This window comes from Macaca nemestrina, chromosome 12 (genome assembly GCF_043159975.1).
Source record: "Macaca nemestrina isolate mMacNem1 chromosome 12, mMacNem.hap1, whole genome shotgun sequence".
Taxonomy (NCBI): Eukaryota; Metazoa; Chordata; class Mammalia; order Primates; family Cercopithecidae; genus Macaca; species Macaca nemestrina.
Window position 1 is genome coordinate 114,145,320 of NC_092136.1, and position 18,133 is coordinate 114,163,452.

Genomic DNA, 18,133 nt, shown 5'->3' on the forward strand with positions numbered 1-18,133 from the left:
TAGGGTGCGTGGGTGTGAATCCCAGCCCTGCCACTTATGAACTCTATGGCAGGAGTCCCCAAACCCTGGGCCATGGCCTGTGAGGAGCTGGGCTGCACAGCAGGAGGCGAGCGAGTGAAGCTGAGCTCCACCTCCTGTCATATTAGTGGCGACATTAGATTCTCATAGGAGCATAAACCTTATAGGGAACTGTGCATTCATAGGATCCAGGTTGCACGCTCCTTAAGAGAGTCTAATGATTAATGCGCTTGAATCATCCCGAAACCATCCCCCCACCATACGTGGAAAAATTGCCTTCCATGAAACCAGTCCCTGGTGCCAAAAATGTTGGGGACTGCTGCTCTATGGGATTTTGGCCTAAGTAGTTAATCTCTCTGTGCCTCAGTCTCCTTGTCTAAGGGGTGAGGATAACAGAGGCTAGCTTTTGGAGTTTTGGATTTATATTAGTTACGTTAGAACAATAGCTGGCCCATGGTATCTTTGTCATTGTTTGTCCTCACAAGGTCTACATTGCCTCCCCCACTTTTTGCCCCAGACTCTGCGAAGTCCATCTGGTATGTGCCCTCTTAGTATTTTGCTGCCTTTTACATACTGCCTGACACAGTTGCACATTACCCTTGCTGTTGTGATGTATTTGATCAGTGTCTATCCTTCTCCCACTAGACTTTAGCTTCCAGAGCTCAGGAACGACATCGATTTTGCCCATCCCTGGGGCCACATACTGGGTGCTCAGTGTTGCACAGCCTGGGCCAACTCTGGATTTGCCCCTGAGCATGGGGATTTGGAAGTGTGAGTCCCGACACTGGCTCTCACTCCAGATGGGTAAAGAATGCGCCTTGTGTTCCCAGCCTTCTGAGGCGCCCCCTTTCCTGTCTCCCACAGGCACTGACATGGCCGTCTTCTGTCTGCTGTGTGGGAAGCGCTTCCAGGCGCAGAGCGCACTGCAGCAGCACATGGAGGTCCACGCGGGCGTGCGCAGCTACATCTGCAGCGAGTGCAACCGCACCTTCCCCAGCCACACGGCCCTCAAACGCCACCTGCGCTCACACACAGGTAGGTCAGTGAAGCTGATGGGTGGATGGGGTGTCTGGGAGCCAGTCTCTATATTTACCTCCAAGGACGTAAAGTGGAGGTGGTGGGCTGAGTCAGCCCTCAGTCCTTCTGCTCAAGGCTTGGACATGCAGGGGCTGCCTGGCATGCAGGTAAATGTGGACAGTTCTCCCAGTCCCCTCCTGCGGACCGTTGGTTCAGAGTCTTTCCATGTTCAACACAGGATGCTCATTAAAACGGCAGGCTCTTGGGTCCCACTCTCAGAAACTTTTATTCCGTGGGGCCAGGGTGGGTTCCCAGATGCAGCATTATTAATACGTATTCCCAAGGGATTCTCATGTAGGTAGACCCAAAATGAATTTTGAGAAAAACTGACCTGCTGGGTCTCTTAACAGTGTCTGCCCTGCCTCCCACCACTCTTGATGCCCCTCCACGCCATCCATACAGATTTCTGAAGTCAGCTTCGGGCTTCTGAGGGCAAGTTGAAGAAGTCCTACTTTCCCCACAATAACAAAGGCCTGTACTCGGACCTTAACCCTGTTTAGGGAAGACAAGAAGGGCATTTAAACGATGAGCAATGAAATATTGCTTCTCAGCCAGTTCCAGGTGATGGGACAAGGGAGGGGTTATGAGCTAAGGAGGCTGGGCCAGGTGCCCAGAGGCTGGCCATTCCCTGCCACCAGCCTCTAGGGCTTCAGGGATGGGGACACTTGGTCCCTGATGGCCAAGAGGCATTTGCTTTCCTGCAGCAGCCCCCGGTCTTCCCTAACAGGGGAGTGGATGGCTTAAATTCCTTATTTTCTCTGTGACGAAACTGGGGCTCTGCTGACTGTACCTGGGTAAAGGAATGCGCATTTCTGAGTCTGCATGTGTCTCTGCCTTTGTGTGCTGTGTTTGTAGGGAGGGTTGGGGTCAGGTCTCTATCTGGGTATGTAACAGAGCATATACTCATAAAAACCTCTGCATGCCATGTAAAGAAACTACTGTAGGCCCTCTCCTCAGTTTGAGAGTCTTGTCACAGCTCAGAGATTGAGTATGCAGACCAGGTCTTGCATGGGTGGCAGGCTCTGCTAAATAAGGGAAGAGCTTTACTTCTCAGGGACCGAGCTGGCCTGGCCTGCCAGCAGTAGGTATCCTCGTTAAGGAGCCTTCCTGGCTCTCACTTCTGGATGCCATTTTGTTCAGGGGAGCACATTGCCTTAGCACCACCGGATTTGCACAGAACTACTTAAAATTTCTGGGATAGGATGGAGGTAGGGCCCAGAGGGGTGGGCTCAATAAGAAGGGCCCAGGAGGGTGGGATGTTGACAAGGACTTTCTCTGCAGCGACTGCATAAGCGTCTCCCCTGCAAGAATATGCACCTTCCTGTGAACGCCTCCTTCAACGGGTCCCCAGGTTCGTTTGGTCTTATGAAAGATGGCTAGATACCTTTCAGCCACTTCGGAGCATGCCACTGGGTCCAACCAGTTGGCTTCATGTGACTTGAATGATCTCAGTCCTGCTAAATCCACCCAGGATATGCCCTGCTCTGTCCATGCTACCTTCTCAGAGCTCAGATATGAAAATGTCACATGCCCTTGTGTCAGTCATGGCTCAGATCCACAGGGAGGGGCTGTTTCCAGAGTTAGGGAGAAGCCCTTGCTTATTCTAGGAAACACAGAGCATGTGTGCTGCCTGTGCACACACAGAGAAACACCCATCAATTTTCACACCAGTGAGGCACTGTGCACACAAGCCATATACAGGCTGTGCACACCCCACACACAATGCCTCATTAATATTCCGTTGTTCTTGGCCCATTTGCTGCTGGGGCCGGGTGTTTAGCATCAGCAGCTGTGTTTGGTAGGTTAGTCCAGCCGTGCTCTTGGCATTGATGGATCCCTGATTCACACGGCTCATCATATAATAAACTCTCAGCTGTGCTGAAGGGAGGGGCCAGGAGGGAGGGGCCTGAAGAGCCAGCAGGATGGGGCTGGGGTGGGGAGGACGACAGACACTGGGCTTGGCCAGTGCCAGAGAAAGCATCAAGTAAGGACAGATTTGGGGGGGGAGTGGGGGGGTCACAGGTGCACCGGGCAGGCTGGAGGGGGCTCTAATTAGTCTCGTTTGTCCTGCACTTAATGTCAAGCTCATTAAAGAGGCTACAGAGTTAATCAACATACCACAAATTGGATTTTGAGTTCTGCAGCCAGTTTTGTGTACATTATGGCCACACTGACACAATCAGCTCTCAGGGTGAGGATTTCACGCCAGGTGCGCACCGTGCTCCCAAATCGGGATGGGGATACGTGTGTGTTGGTGACTTTTCTTTTTCTTTCTTTCTGTTCCTTTTTTTGTTGTTATTTTTCCTTCTAAATTCTTTTTATTCTTTTCCCTGGGCAGACTCAGGAGATTTCCTATTTAAACTCATTTAACATGTGCTCCACTTCATAATTAAATTCATAAAAATTGGATCAAACAAACTCCTCTGTCTTAACCCCTTGTTTTTTTTAAATTGTTAGGGACCCCTCTGGAGGTGAAAGGCACAGGCAGCTGCCCCCCACCCCCCCACCGCTGCCTTCCCCCCAGCTGGGCGACTGCCGATGTACGTTTTAATTACCGGCTCCGGCTGAAGTCTCACGTGGCCTTGGCTTTATTTATTTATTTATACCTTAATGAGGATACTGAATCTTTGATTAAAGTCGTAATCGTTGCCGATTCAGTAAGGAGGGGGAGTTGGATGTCAGACCAGACGGGACTATGAGTGCAGACACACAGAGAGAGTGGGTTCAGGCGCACGCACACAGACTGGCCCTTACTGTGTTAGACACACAACTAATTAGTACCAGGGTTTGCACAGGCCTCCACTCCCCTTGAGTTTGATGGGACTAGGGGCCAGGAAGTCCCATGGCTCTTGACAGTGAGGATGGGCAGGTAGCAATTTTGAGAACCCCGGGCCTTGGCCCATCCCCAGGTCTGCAGTTGAGGGACTCACTGGCTGAGCCTCTGAGCCAGTGCAGCACCCCATAGATTGGGGTGAACTGGTGTCAAGGCACGATGCCACTCTTTGAGCTTCTTCCATCTGATTACTTGATGGAAGTGCCCCTCACATGGCATGGGTGCTTCTTGCAAATCTTTCACCCGTGAGAAAGTCACTGATCAGATCCCAGCATCTGCTCCCCACAGAGCCTTACTAAAAACCCCTCCGAGCCATCAGAAGAGATGAGAATTTATGTGGGTACAGGGGCCTAGCTTTGGGAGGGGGAGCTTTGGTTAGTGGCCCGAGGAGGGGAGAGAGAGGAGAGAGTAAAATATCATTTTAAAAAGGAAGTGAAGGCACAGGCATGCGAGTCTATAACGAGAAGGACAATTTATGCCCAGGCACGAGCGCAGTTTGACATGGGGATAATGAAAAAACGTAGGTCATTGTGGATGACTTAAACCTTCAGCAGCTGAAGAAAATGTATGAAATGCAGAGGACATTACACGGTTGGCAGCCCCGCACATCTGCAGAGGGACAAGTGAAATACAGTGGGCCATTCTTTACCATAAACTGTGGTTGTTGGAGATGCAGCCCAGAGAAATTGTAATTACAGTGACAAGACGAATCAGCGATATTTAAATATTCATGAACAAAGTCTGGGGTGATCAATCTATCTTTATTGTCTGTGCCTTCACTCCTGTAATAAATAAGTAGCTGGAGTCCTCACCTTTCATCCCTCAAGTCCCCCACTTTGGGTATGAAAGGCAAGATGGTTATTCTCCACACCCCAACCTCTCATGCTCTGGAGATTTCAGAGTGGGATCCTCAAAAAAGAAAAGGCAGTTCTCTCCAAGCTTCATGGATCCACCATTTCCTGAGTCTGTTCGGGATCCTCCCTGTGCGATGCACTGAGACTACAAAGATGGGTGAGGCTTGCTTCTTATCCTGGTGGTGCTTCCATGCTGGAGGTAGGGTGGGCAAGCCAGTAGATACAGCACAGTGTCAGCAAGCTGACAAGTATATGGTACCCTGACTCCAGGGCCAGACCCAAACCTGAATCCCAGCTCAGCTCTTCACTTGCTATTTCACCTCAGGGATGATGTTGAAGCATCTCCAAGCATCTCATTTTTTCTCAACTATAAAATGAGAATAATATCTTTCTTTAAGGTTGTTGCCATGATCACCTTATGCGATCACATCACACATCTGAGTGCTCAGGAAATGTGGGCCATTTTAATGCGAAAGTGTGATAAAAATTATACCACACGAATAAAAGAACAAAATTCTGGGCATTTCTTCTCTTTGGGGACACAGAGGAAAGTGTGATTCATTCTGCCTGGAGAATCAAAGGGAAGCGTCCACACAGGGGTATCATGAGCTGGGCTTTGAAGGATGATTAGGAGTTCACCAGGGAGAAAAGAAGAAGTCGAGCAGAGGAAACAGCTATGTGAGACTGTGGAGGAAGGAAATTGGGGACTGTAGAAGGTATTTGGGGAACAATGTGAAGTTCCCAGAACTGGAGAGATTTCTTTGAAGGTTGAGGAGTCAGGCTGGAGTGACTTTCACTCTTAACCTAAAGGAAGGGGAGAAGAGGTCATCTGAGAAGCAAGATGGTGAGGTCTCATGTATCCACATGAGGGCTTGCTTTCTGGGGACTGCTGTCCATCCCTGAACCAAATGGGCTCTCTTTTCCCAGGACTGGCCCTTGCCCCGCAGATGATCATGGGCCCACAGTAAAGTGTGGACATGTGTGAACACAGGTATTGCTTGTTTATTCAATGGAGGTGTGGCCGTGGATCCCTAAGTTGTCTTTGGAGGTGGTGAATACAGGCCGTCTCATCCTTCTCATGCACTGAATGTGCCCTACTGTCCCCTGAGGAGGGGGCAGGGAGAGGCAAATGCCTGATCCAGCCGCTTGTCTCCACAGGCGACCACCCCTACGAGTGTGAGTTCTGTGGCAGCTGCTTCCGGGATGAGAGCACACTCAAGAGCCACAAACGCATCCACACGGGTGAGAAACCCTATGAGTGCAATGGCTGTGGCAAGAAGTTCAGCCTCAAGCATCAGCTGGAGACGCACTATAGGGTGCACACAGGTACTGAAGGCCAGGGAGGGGTCTGAGCTGGCTCTGGGACCTGGGTGGAGGTGGGAAGCAGATGGTCTCCTGGAGAAGCCTAAGTGAGGATGATCCCAGGCTGAATCAAAGAGTAGAAGAGGTTCTATTAAGGGCTGGTATGATGACCTGAGGGCCACCACACCCCAGTCAAGGTGGCCTGAGGGCCACCAGTCAAGGCCAAGGCAGACATTACTAATCAATCCCAGCACACTTTCCAATGAGCCCCCACCAGCTCTCCAGGCAGCTATACCAGTAGTTCAGAGGTGACATGCAAAATGATGTCTGTATATGAGTCCTAAATTAGGAGTAAGTTGGTCCAGTTAGCTGGAAGCGAAGGTTAGGGGTAATTTCATGTTACTCAAGGGTTACAGTAAGAATTAGGATGCATTGAATCAGGTTATTATGGAAGTTGGGAAATTGTAAAGTTAGATTGTGTTTGGTTCTGAGATTAGAAGAGCAGATATATTTAATAATCCCTATATGCATATGATGTTTTACCATTTCAGAGTGCCTTCACATTTTTTTTTTTTTTAGACAGAGTTTCGCTCTTGTTGCCCAGGCTGGAGTGCAGTGGCATGATCTCAGCTCACTGCAATATCTGCCTCCTGGGTTCAAGCAATTCTCCTGCCTCAGCCTCCCGATTACCTGGGATTACAGGCGTGTGCCACCATGCCCGGCTAATTTTGTATTTTTTTTTTTAGCAGAGACGGGTTTGCCATGTTGGTCAGTCTGGTCTCGAACTCCTGGCCTCAAGTGATTCACCCGTCTCGGCCTCCAAAGTGCTGGGATTACAGGCATGAGCCACCGTGCCCGGCCACATTATTGTTTGTATTGGAAAAAGAAATGTGGGCCACTGCTTTTCCCGAGGTCAGAAGACAAAAGAAGTGAAGGGTCTTCCACAGTGTCCGAGGTTGGGGGCAGTGGAGTATTGGAGCTTGCTTGTGAAAGCTAATTTTTCACATTTCTTCACAACTTCAAGTTCAGTGACATCACCTTAGTTGCTTAAAATTGGCCCTGGTAGGAGCATTCACATCATAGCAATCAGCAGATGCTACAAACCCGGGCTTTTTAGAAAGCCAGTTGTTAAACATTTACCACCAGCACATTGCTGGTTGTGGGCAAGGCTGATTTACAGAAGGGTAAGAGGTGGTGGCACATGGAAAACAAAGAAACCCCTCTGATCGGGGGGGACAGCTGTCCTGTCCAGAGGAAGGGGGAGAGGTGGCTTCAGGCAGGTCCTGCTGGCTTAGAGGAGAGTACATTGCCTTTGGAGGGGAAGGGTGGACAGAAGGAGCAGTAAGCAGAGCTACGTGTTGTCAGAGCTCAGTTTTCGTGCCCCAGTTTGAGCCCCCAAGGACAGGGTTGGGTGTCCATTGCTGACACCTATAGTGACCCAGAGGATTTCCCAGAGCCCTGGGGTTTCCTTAGCCCCTTGTCGGGGATGTGACCTGGCAGGTGGATCATTAACTGTATTGGCAGTGACTATTGTAAATAGCTGGTCGATGGTTAGATCACTTTGGCTGTTCATTACTTCATTATTTGCTGGGGCCTGTGCACGGAGGAGTATTGATAGCGAGATGGCTGGCCAGTTAATTATTGTATTGAAACAAGGTTCCCTCACATCCTCTGCTCAGCTCTAGGGGACTCTATGGAAGGAAAGTTGGGGTATAGAAGGCTAGGGTGTGGCTGTGTACTCCCAGGTTCTTTATCCTTCCCATCCCACCCCACCCCCAATTCTAGCCTCAGGAGGGAGGCAGGGTCCAGGGCAAAGTCTTAGCAGTTTTAGCAGGATAGGCCGGGTGCGGTGGCTCATGCCTATAATCCCAGGACTTTGGGAGGCCGAGGCAGGCAGATCACTTGAAGTCAGGAGTTCAAGCCCAGCCTAGCCAACATGGTGAAACCCTGTCTCTACTAAAAATACAAAAATTAGCCAGGCATGGTGGCAGCACCTGTGATCCCAGCTACTTGGGAGGCTGAGGCAGGAGAATCACTTGAACCCAGGAGGCAGAGGTTGCAGTGAGCTGAGATCGTACCACTGCATTCCAGCCTGGGCAACACAGTGAGACACCATCTCAAAAAAAAAAAAGGCTTTAGCTGGATAGAGGTTCCCAGGTGCGGCATATTTGAAGGACTGGGTTCCCTCAGTTTTCCCCCACCCCTGCTCCCCACCATCTGTAGCCCTGAAAGGTCTCGATCCACCTGCTCCCTGGATGGAACTGCGGCTCGAAGAGCCATTCCTGAGGACCGTGGGGCCTTTCTCTTTCTAGACACTCATTTTCTTAATTAGAAAGGGAAAAGACTGTGGCCTTAGGAGAGTTAAGAATAGTAAGACAAGGAACTGGGCAATCCAGTAGTCAACTAGCTACATGTAGCTATTTAAATTAGTTACAATGAAATAAAATCAGAAAACTGTAGAGCTCCAGTCGCACCAGCCTCGTTCATAGCCATGTGTGACTGGTGGCTGCCGTCTTGGGTGGTGCCTTCATTGTCCCAGAAAGTTCTGTTGGAACAAGCCCAGCACGAGGAACCCAGCTTCCCTGGCACACCTGAGGGTGACATGGTGCCCTCACCGCCCTCTGTCTGTCCTCACTTTCTCCTGCCCTGTCCCTCTGCCCTCAGGTGAGAAGCCCTTTGAGTGTAAGCTGTGCCACCAGCGCTCCCGGGACTACTCGGCCATGATCAAGCACCTGAGAACGCACAACGGCGCCTCGCCCTACCAGTGCACCATCTGCACAGAGTACTGCCCCAGCCTCTCCTCCATGCAGAAGCACATGAAGGGCCACAAGCCCGAGGAGATCCCGCCCGACTGGAGGATAGAGAAGACGTACCTCTACCTGTGCTACGTGTGAAGGGAGGCCCGTGGCGGTGGAGCCGAGCGGGGAGCCAGGAAAGAAGAGTTGGATCGAGATGAAGGAAGGACTATGAAAAATAAAAAAGGAAAAGAAAAAAAAAAGAGAAGGAAAAGGAAACCTGATAGCTTTTTGGCCTTGGATTCTCTCTGGGCTCCAGATGACCTGGATGCCAAGCCACTGCCCCTCCTCTGGGGGCCTCCACCCTCCTCTCCCGGCTGGAGGTTTGCCTGATTTTCTGGGATAGGGTGGGGTATTTTGTTCACTCAAATGGTGGCACATTTTTCTCCTGCCTTCACCCAGATCTTCCTTTATGTGTCCAGAAACGGAGGCTAGAAAGCAGGTGAGAGGTCCTCTGATCAGAGCCACACAGTCTCTGCCGGCCTTGCTCCCGCAAGACCTCCAGAAGATGAAGGCAGGGAGGAGGGGAGCCAGAAGGGTGCTCCCCTGCCGATGGGGCTGGGCTGGGTCACTAGCTGCTCAAAGTGGCAGCTCTAGTTTGCTGGCGGCCGACTGGGGAGAGGAAGGGCTCTGTTTCTCTTCCCACCACTCAGCCCACCTGCTGCTTTCCTCTGCTTTGCCACATCTGGGTGTCCGCTGGTGGTCTCTGAGAGCCTCTGGACCCCTGCCCCTCCCCCAGCTCTTTGTTCCCAGCCTCCCCTTGACTCCTGTCCTCCAAGTCCCAGGGGAGTCTCAGCCCCTCAGGGACCTGGCAGTGTCTCCATCCTTCTCCAGTTCCCTAGTGGGACAGCTGCCTCTGACTTCAGAGCCCCTCCTTCCCTCAGCTTTCTGAGAATACAAAACAAATCCAATACCCCACCCTAGTCCAGGCCCATTGTGAGCAAGATTCCTGCTGCGCTGCTTCCAAAATGGAAAAGCATCACAACTAAATACCTAATATTTTACCAAACAAACCACAGTCCCTACGTGGCCCTACTTCAGTCCCAGGAGAAGGAATCCATGAAAGGGCTGATGTTCCAAGGGAAGGTTGTGGATGTCTTTCTCTAGAGGGGCCCTACACCTGGGGAAGAGGATACCCAGCCCGTGGGGTGACGGAAGCTGGGCAAGGGAGAAAGTTGTTGAGTCACACTGAGGACCCTAGATGTAGTGAGCTCAGCAAGAAAAGCCAGGTCCAGAGAGAGTCACACAGAATTCCTGACTCACAGTGCTCCTCGGTCCACAGTGGAGAGAAGGAGGAGCAGAAGGAGGAGGAGGAGCAGCAGGAGGAGGAGGAGTTGAAAGCGCTTTGGCCTTGTGTTATGTTTTGCTTCTTTTCTGTGTCTCCTGTTAGCACATTGTACTTGAATTACCTCAGTTTTTTGTGACCTCATGAGCTTTTTTAACCTCTGTATCTCTTTTTTTGGTTGGGGCTTGGAGGAATGGGGAGGGTGTTCTTTTCTGTTTCTTGTGTAAATTAACAGTTGTTTTTATAGACTTCAGCTGGCCAAGACCCTCCCCGTGCCCCTGGAGACCAGCCTCCCAGCTGGAAGGAACTGTGCAGGAGGAGCTGATACTCAGGATCTGAATGTGAGGGCCGGGGAGGGCAAAAAACGTAGGTGGGGAGGGGATGTTGCATTGGGGTCCCATGGTCCCCAAAGGGCACTAGGGAGTCACTATCGGCTCCGCCGGTGCACGAAGTCACCTGTGGCCACCATCCTTTCAGCCTAAAACACTCTGGAGAGAATCCCACCTTTCTTACAAGTTGCTGGGCCATTGAGGTTTGAGGGCCTGTGTTTGGATCCTTGCAACTGTGTGGTCTCACCTCTGTGTGCATTCTCATTGCCAGGATTGGTCTATTTTCACGGCTGGTCTTTGGGGAGCGGGGCGGGATCCAGCCTTTGTTTTGTTGTGTTGGGGCGGGGGTGTTGTTTTTCTAAAAGCTACCTCTTATGTTTGTCCAGTTGTTCTTTTGTTCCTTTCCCGCCTCCCACTCTGCTGCTCTTCCTCCCTCTTTTCCCCAACCTCCCCCAACCCTCCTGAATTTTGGAAAGCACATTTGCAATATTCGTGTTTGCTTTGGGACGGACCCTCCGTTTCATCTCATGCTTTATGTGTAAGAGTTTTTTATTGTTATTTTTTCTTTCCTTTCTCTCGCCGAGAAAGTTGTGGCTGCGTTTTGATCTTAGGTTTTACAAAGTGGTTTAGGGAAGCGGTTTTGGGGAGAAGGATCACGAGGAATGTAGGGAAGCCGGAGGGATGGGTGCTGCTGTGACGACCTCCCTGTCCCTCGGCCCCAGCCCTCCTGCCCTCCCCTTCAATCTCATCCACCAAATCTGAAGGCCTTAAAATTGTGTGTTGGGAGGATGCGAATTGGGAGGACGGTGTCACTAGACTGTTGATTAGGGATGATGAAGTAGGGAGGATGCTATTTTGCAACTGTAATAACGACTTAGTGTTTTGGAAAGGAAAAGAAGTTAAACTTGAAATATGTGACTAGAACAGTTGTCATGTTTATAATGTGAAAAGGGTGAAATCATTTGGGGGAGGGGCCGTCTGTAAGAAATCAGTATGCACTATGGCTTCCTCCTCTGGTCTGGGAAGAAGCAGGGACTGGCTGGCCCTCAGGGGATCTGTAAATCCCAGAAAACAGTATTTTTAACAGCAAGATGTCATTCAACATTGGTGGGGAAGGAAGAGAAAAAATCAAACTATTCCATAGAACTAGCTTACCCCCTCACTCCCTTGCCCTTCCCACTCAGCCTGGGCCCCTCCCCCCTCCATTCATAAAAGCTGAGAGGGTTGAGCTAATCTTTACAAATTGTAATATTTTTGTAGTATCTGTTAGTTCCTTCGTCAGTTCTGCAGAACCTTGCCCTTTCCTTTTGTAATGTGAATAGGAAGACAGAAGACAAAAAAAAGTCCACCACCACCAAAATATCCCTTTGTACATGTGTGTGCGTGTGCGTGTGTGCTTTGTGTGTGTGGTTGTGTGTTAAATCATGCAGTATTGTCGTAATCTGGTGTTGCAGCATTGGATGGTACTAAATCAGCACCCGGATACCCCGCCCAACCCGATGGGCCCTGCAGACCCCAGTAGGGAGGTAGGGGGAGAGCTCAGAGGAGTGTGGTTTCTGAGGGCTACTGTTTGGGGACACCTCTGAATTTGCTGTACCCTCCTCTCCCCATGAAGACACCTGAATAGAGTCTAACATGCCTCTTCTCCAACTTCCTACCCACAACAACGGAACAGTTCTAATGTTGCAAGGCCTAGTGGCTGGGGGCAAGCTAAGAGGCTGTCTGGAGGCTTTATATGTGTCTGGAGTTGAGGGGAGAGGAGAAGGGTAGAGGGAGGTCTCTCCCCTGGTGGGATCTGAATATCTGTCCTCCCCTCCTCTTGGCGCCGTCTGACTCCTTTGGCCACCTGGCTGCCTTTAGCTGTGGCACTGCTGGCAACCCTGCTTGCTACTGCCTTATCCAGCACAGTGAAAAACTTCTCCAGCCTGGCAAGGCCACGTTGGCTAATAGTCCCTTTCCCGTGTCCAGCTCCTACAAGTGTGTCCCTTAATGCGTTTGGTGACATTTACACCTCACTCATGTGCTCTTTCCCTGTTCACTCCTTCACTCATTCAAAGCATTAAAATCCTATGTATATATAGGATAGACAAATATATAGATATATAGATATATATATAGAGCAAGAGATTGATATAAAATAGTAAATATCATTGCTGCTTTGGGCTGCTTTGGAGGAGGAGGCCATGAATATGGGGAAGGCAGATCTGGGGTGCAGGGGTGGGTAGGGAGGCTGGGGGACCCAGCGATTCAGTACAATCCAAGGGGTGCAGCGTGGGCTTGTTTAATCTTTGTGCCTGAACAGTTTTTCCATGTTGAGAAAAAAAGAAACAAAACTGCTGCAATTTTTCACAAGTGTATGGTACCTTTCTGGATGCTATTGGTACAACTGCTGTGGACGGAAGAGGGCCGCTGAGCTTACCTCCTTATAGAGGAGTGAGCAGAGGTGGGGCAGCCTTTCGACTCTGTCCATGAAGGGTGGCAGGGTCGGGGTAATTTTGGGGCCTGTTTCCCGGCAAGCCGAGCTAGGGTGAAAACTGGGGGTGCACCAGGATGTGAGACAGAAAAGCAGAAGATTAGACTCTGTCCATTCACTTTTCCTAGGCCCATCCTGTGGTCATCTTTCCCCCTCCCATCTTACCTCCTCCTTTCTGGAGCCTCTGCCGACTTGGCTGTAATGGTGGCACTTACCTGGATATTTCAGTGGGAGGACGAAAAGCGAGACTCACCCTATGTGGTGGGACGGATGGGGAGAGGAAAAAGGCAGAGATGGCCAGGAGAGGGGCGCAGGACAAACCAGAGAGGTTGGGTCGGGGGAAGAAGGCAGGGAGAAAGAGGGGTGCAGGCCCTGCAGGCCGGTTAGCCAGCAGCTGCGGCCTCCCTGGGCCCTTGGCATCCCACTTCGCAGACAGGGTACCAGCCTCCTGGTGTGTATCATAGGATTTGTTCACATAGTGTTATGCATGATCTTCGTAAGGTTAAGAAACCGTGGTGGTGCACCATGACATCCGACCCATATAAATAAAGATAAATATATATATATATGTATGTAAATTATAGCACTGAGGGCCCTGCTGCCCTGCTGGACCAAGCAAAACTAAGCCTTTTGGTTTGGGTATTATGTTTTGTTTTGTTATTTGTTTGTTTTCGTGGCTTGTCTTATGTCGTGACAGCACAAGTGCCAGTCGGATTGCTCTGTATTACATAATAGTGTTTTTAATTCATCGATGTTCTAGTTAATGTCTACCTCAGCACCTCCTCTTAGCCTAATTTTAGGAGGTTGCCCAATTTTGTTTCTTCAATTTTACTGGTTACTTTTTTGTACAAATCAATCTCTTTCTCTTTCTCTCCTCCCCACCTCTCACCCTTGCCCTCTCCGTCTGCCCCTCCCGCCCTCCCCTCCTCCCTCTGGCTCCCCCTCTCATTTCTGTCGGCTCCATTCTCTCTCCCTCTCTCCTGCCTCCTGCTGCCCCTCCCCAGCCCACTTCCCCGAGTTGTGCTTGCCGCTCCTTATCTGTTCTAGTTCCGAAGCAGTTTCACTCAAAGTTGTGCAGTCCTGGTTGCAGCTTTCCGCATCTGCCTTCGTTTCGTGTAGATTGACGCGTTTCTTTGTAATTTCAGTGTTTCTGACAAGATTTAAAAAAAAAAAAGGAAAAAAAAATAAGAAAAAATGAATTTACTGCTGCAGGTTTTTTTCTCTCTCCATGTGTCACTAAGTGAAGTTTGTGCCTTCTATAGCAAAGAGAATATTTTTTACATCCTACTAACAGTAGATTTTTTTGTAGTGAACATTTTTTGTATTTTTATTTATAAGTCTCATAAGAAAAATAGCAATGTTCAGTTGTATACCTTGAATCTGCAGTTAGAAGAGAATAAAGTTAATTCAGTTGTCTCTCGCTTGAAGCGTCCCACCTTTTTATTGAAGTACTTGGTTTTTTTTGTCTTTTTTTTCTTTTTGCCTTTTCTTGTGTGGGGAACACGGTAGAGGAATTAAGATTTCTGTGTGGGGACTGGGAAAAAGAAAGTTCTGTATTACACATATTTAGCCTTATCTATGTGTCACTTTTATGCCACATTTACAAGGTACATACACACTGAATAACATTCTCCTAATACTTTTTACTTAAAAAAATTGTTAAATACATGACTATCATATGATCCTTGGTACAGGGTGCTAGGTAGACACTCGTTCACTTATTCAGCCAAGACCACCGTGTACCAGTTACTGTTGTTGGCACTGGGAACTACAGCAGGGGACGAAACAGACAAACCCTGGCCGCCCTGGGGCTACCATGCTAGCAAGCAGCTGAGTCGGAGTCCGTTGCTATGTTAGGATAACTTGCTCAGGATTGCACGGCTGGTGAGCAGCAGTGAGAACTCCATCCACCTCTCCTGACACCAGGTCAGGGTCCTTTATTCCAGAGCTCCCAAAGCAGGAGTCTCCCGTCTTAGTCTTTAGAGAGACATTTTCAACTGACTCCTTAGCAGCTAAGCAAGCTTCAGAAATTTCTCAACAAGAAGCTTCCACACAATCAAAGGTCCCTGCCTGCGTCTGTAGCAGCCAAGAGCCGTTAAGAAAGGAGATTGGAGCAGGTGGCCTTGTGCAGGGGAGGGGATGGGTGGGAGGCGGCCGTGCAAGCTCTGCATTGTCATGGACAGAATAAAGGATTTCCGCAACACTCGATGGGTACGATCCCTCCCTGTCTCATCTCCCTGTGTCTGGGCCAAGCCCTCTTCTCTGGCCCTCTCCCTGTTCCTCTTATCGGGGATGGAAGCATCACTCTATCTGTAGCTGTAAAACCAAAGTCACTCAATCCTAGACATGGTGCTTCAGCACCTCTGCCTGAGGCCGTCCTCACTGTCTGTCTCTGACCAAAATAACCCCTCTCCTCACAAGACCTAGGGGACACAGCCATGATTCTTGTGCTGGGTCCCGCCGGTGTGGTAAACCCATGCCAAGCGTCAGGCCTGGCCTCCAGCATCACCAGGAGTTGTGGGGAGCCATCACCCCATGCGCCACCACCACCGCCTGGGGAACCAAACAAGGCCCGGCCTGCCAGGGGTGGCACTGGGAGGGTTACCTTTCAGCTCTGTTCTCCTGGTCCCAAGGCCGGGGTCTGTCCGACCCTGGGGTTGCTGAGCAGAGAACCACCTGGAGCTACCCTTACCCCTGGACAATCGTCCGAAGAGGAGGAACAGGTGCAACCCGGGGGCCTCCAGCCCTTAAAAGTTGCTTCTCTGTCTTTGCTTTCTCCCCTCCCTCTTTGCCGCCTGCTCTGCTTTCTTCGTCCCTCCTGCCCCTCACCTTTTTCCTCTCTCCCCAGTCTTTTTTCTCCTTTCCACTCCTCACCTCTCTTCCTCATCTGTTGTCTTTTCTCCTTTCTTTTTGCTTTTGTTTCTCTGTCCCACCTTATTTTCCCTCTCCACATATTTCTCATGTGAGAAACCAGTCCTTAACCAAAATTCTATGTTTTTTTTGAGCTGTTGCTTCCCTTCCATTCCCCCAAGCCATCCTGATCCCAGCTTTTCTTGGGCCCCTGCCTATTTCCTCACCCCTACACTCTGCTACAACTCCCCGACACACACACACACACACACACACACACACACACACACACACACGCCTCCTCGCCCCTCCCCCAGCTTCCCTCTTCTCCCTCAGGCCTCAGCTTTCTCTTGACAGATGGGAGGGCAGTGAGCACTCCCTCTTTAAAACAACATTTAATCGCCGTTTTCTGTTCTTGGACATCAAAGCTGGGGCTTAGGCGCTGTGCTGGGGTCGCGGCGGCGCGGGCGCTGGGGAGAGGAGGTGAGTGAATAGGGGCTGGGCTGAATGGGCTTTGTGTGACCGCCGGCTCTGCCAGCTTTACATGCTCTTTGACCCAGATATGATCTCATGGAGAGAAAGGGGCCCTGGCCAGACCAGCCTGAGAATGCTCCCTCCGTGGCCTGACTCAACCCCTCTCCTCCCTGCCTGGGGCAGGCGGCCCCACTGCCGCCCCCTGCCAGCCCCGGCCACCGCTGCACTCTGCCCCAGCCCTGGCAATTGTGGGCAGCCTCCTCCAGAACACACTCGCCGCCAGGAGGGCACATTGCTGGGGTCAGAAGAGGGGACAGGCACCGAGGCAGGGGCTGGGAAGATGCCACTGCGGGGCTGTAGGGTGTTCTCCAGGGACCTTACGCAGGAGCTCCCTGCATGCCTCGTCGTCTTGGCTGCGTTCAAGGAGGCGTTTGGGTCATGTCAGCCTTAGCAGCTCTCCTCCCAGTGGCTCTGAGGGACTCCTCCCCTGCCCAAGGTGGAGAGCGGAGGCCCGGTGCCAGCAGAGGCTTGCTGAGGACTTGAGCAAGTTGCAGCCCATGAGAAGAGGCGTAAGGGAAGCCAAGGCCAAGGCTGCCTCCCTCCACTCAGCACGGCCAGGCCTTCCCACGTGGGAGCCCCTCACTGCCCTGGCACCAGGAAGGGAGGGGACTGGGGATCTGAAGATGACTGACCTCAGTGCTCTGCCTCGGCCCAGGCCCTCTCTCTCGCTTCCATCCTCTGCTTTGTTTGCCGCCCAGAGCGATTTTCCAGAAATGCAAATAGTATCATGTCGCTCCCTGGATGAGAGTTCCCGGTGACTCCTCAGTACTCTGAGGATGGAATTCAAACTCCTTAACAAAGTTCCAAGACACCCTCAGTGACAGAGCCCCTGCTCAGTACCCCAACTTCGTCTCAGGATCACTCTTGAGCCCCTCGGCCAACCCCTACTCTGCTTCAGCCGATGGGACCACGGGTGTTCTGGGTTGCACCGAGCTCCATGCCCCTGTGGGCCTGTGCGCGTGCAGTTTCCTCTTCTCAGAGCTGCACGAACACACACACCCTTTCTGTCTGGCTCTCTCAACTTCTCCTTATTCACTTTTCAGCTCAAACCTTCTCAGGAAACCTTCCCTGGACCCCAGAAGCTGAATTGGGCACAGAGTCTCTATAGCACCATTTAGTCACCTGTTTCCTTCACTGTCACCACGACCAGACTGTCAGTTCCTTGAGGTCAGGAACTGTGTGCTGTCTATCTTTGTGTTCCCAGAGCCTCACGCTGCCTGGCACATGACAGGCACCTGGTAAATCTTTGTTGTATAAATGGCTGAAAGAAGGAGAGGGAGACGGAGGGAAACAGAGAGGTAATTAGCACTCCAGGGCGCATGTTGCAGTTGTCAGGGGCGAGTGAAAGCAGGGATGGAGGAACATCACATGCGCACTCGGGCACCTCCCCAGGACACGTGTACACACGCGGCAGAGGCCCAGTGGGGGACTCCTGCATCCCCACACGTGTGCTCATGTCGATTCATAGACCACCTGACTGACCCGTGTCTGCCACATGCCAGAAGAAGGAGCAGGAGGCAACAGGGCAGTGGCACTTCATAGTTGGGAGCTGCCTGGGTGTTGCTGGGCAGGATGTGGGGCAGGAAAGGGGGTGAGGGGGTGCACATGTAGACACCTGGTCCTTGGCCCATGGGGGCAGGTCCATCCCCCAGCTCTCTGTGTGGTTTCAGGCCCTGCCCCGCCGCCATCCCCACTTCCACTCGTGGGCTGGCAGGAGGGCAGGTTCCTCTCCAGGCTGCGTTTTCTGCTCCCCAGGGGGTGCCTCAGTGAAAGTGAACTCGCT

General features: G+C 51.1%; 1 protein-coding gene across 2 annotated transcripts in view; it reads left to right on the top strand.

The window, feature by feature from the left end:
- LOC105476473 (zinc finger and BTB domain containing 16) overlaps positions 1-14,393 on the top strand; it is a 198,016-nt gene extending 183,623 nt beyond the window's left edge. For both annotated transcript variants that reach the window (XM_011732450.3, XM_011732451.3), the window contains exons 5-7: positions 883-1,053; positions 5,941-6,108; positions 8,749-14,393. In XM_011732450.3, coding sequence (XP_011730752.1) covers positions 883-1,053; positions 5,941-6,108; positions 8,749-8,978 — 569 coding nt within the window. In that variant the 3' untranslated portion in view covers positions 8,979-14,393. The remainder of the gene's footprint in view (positions 1-882; positions 1,054-5,940; positions 6,109-8,748) is intronic.
- Positions 14,394-18,133: the final 3,740 nt, after the last annotated feature.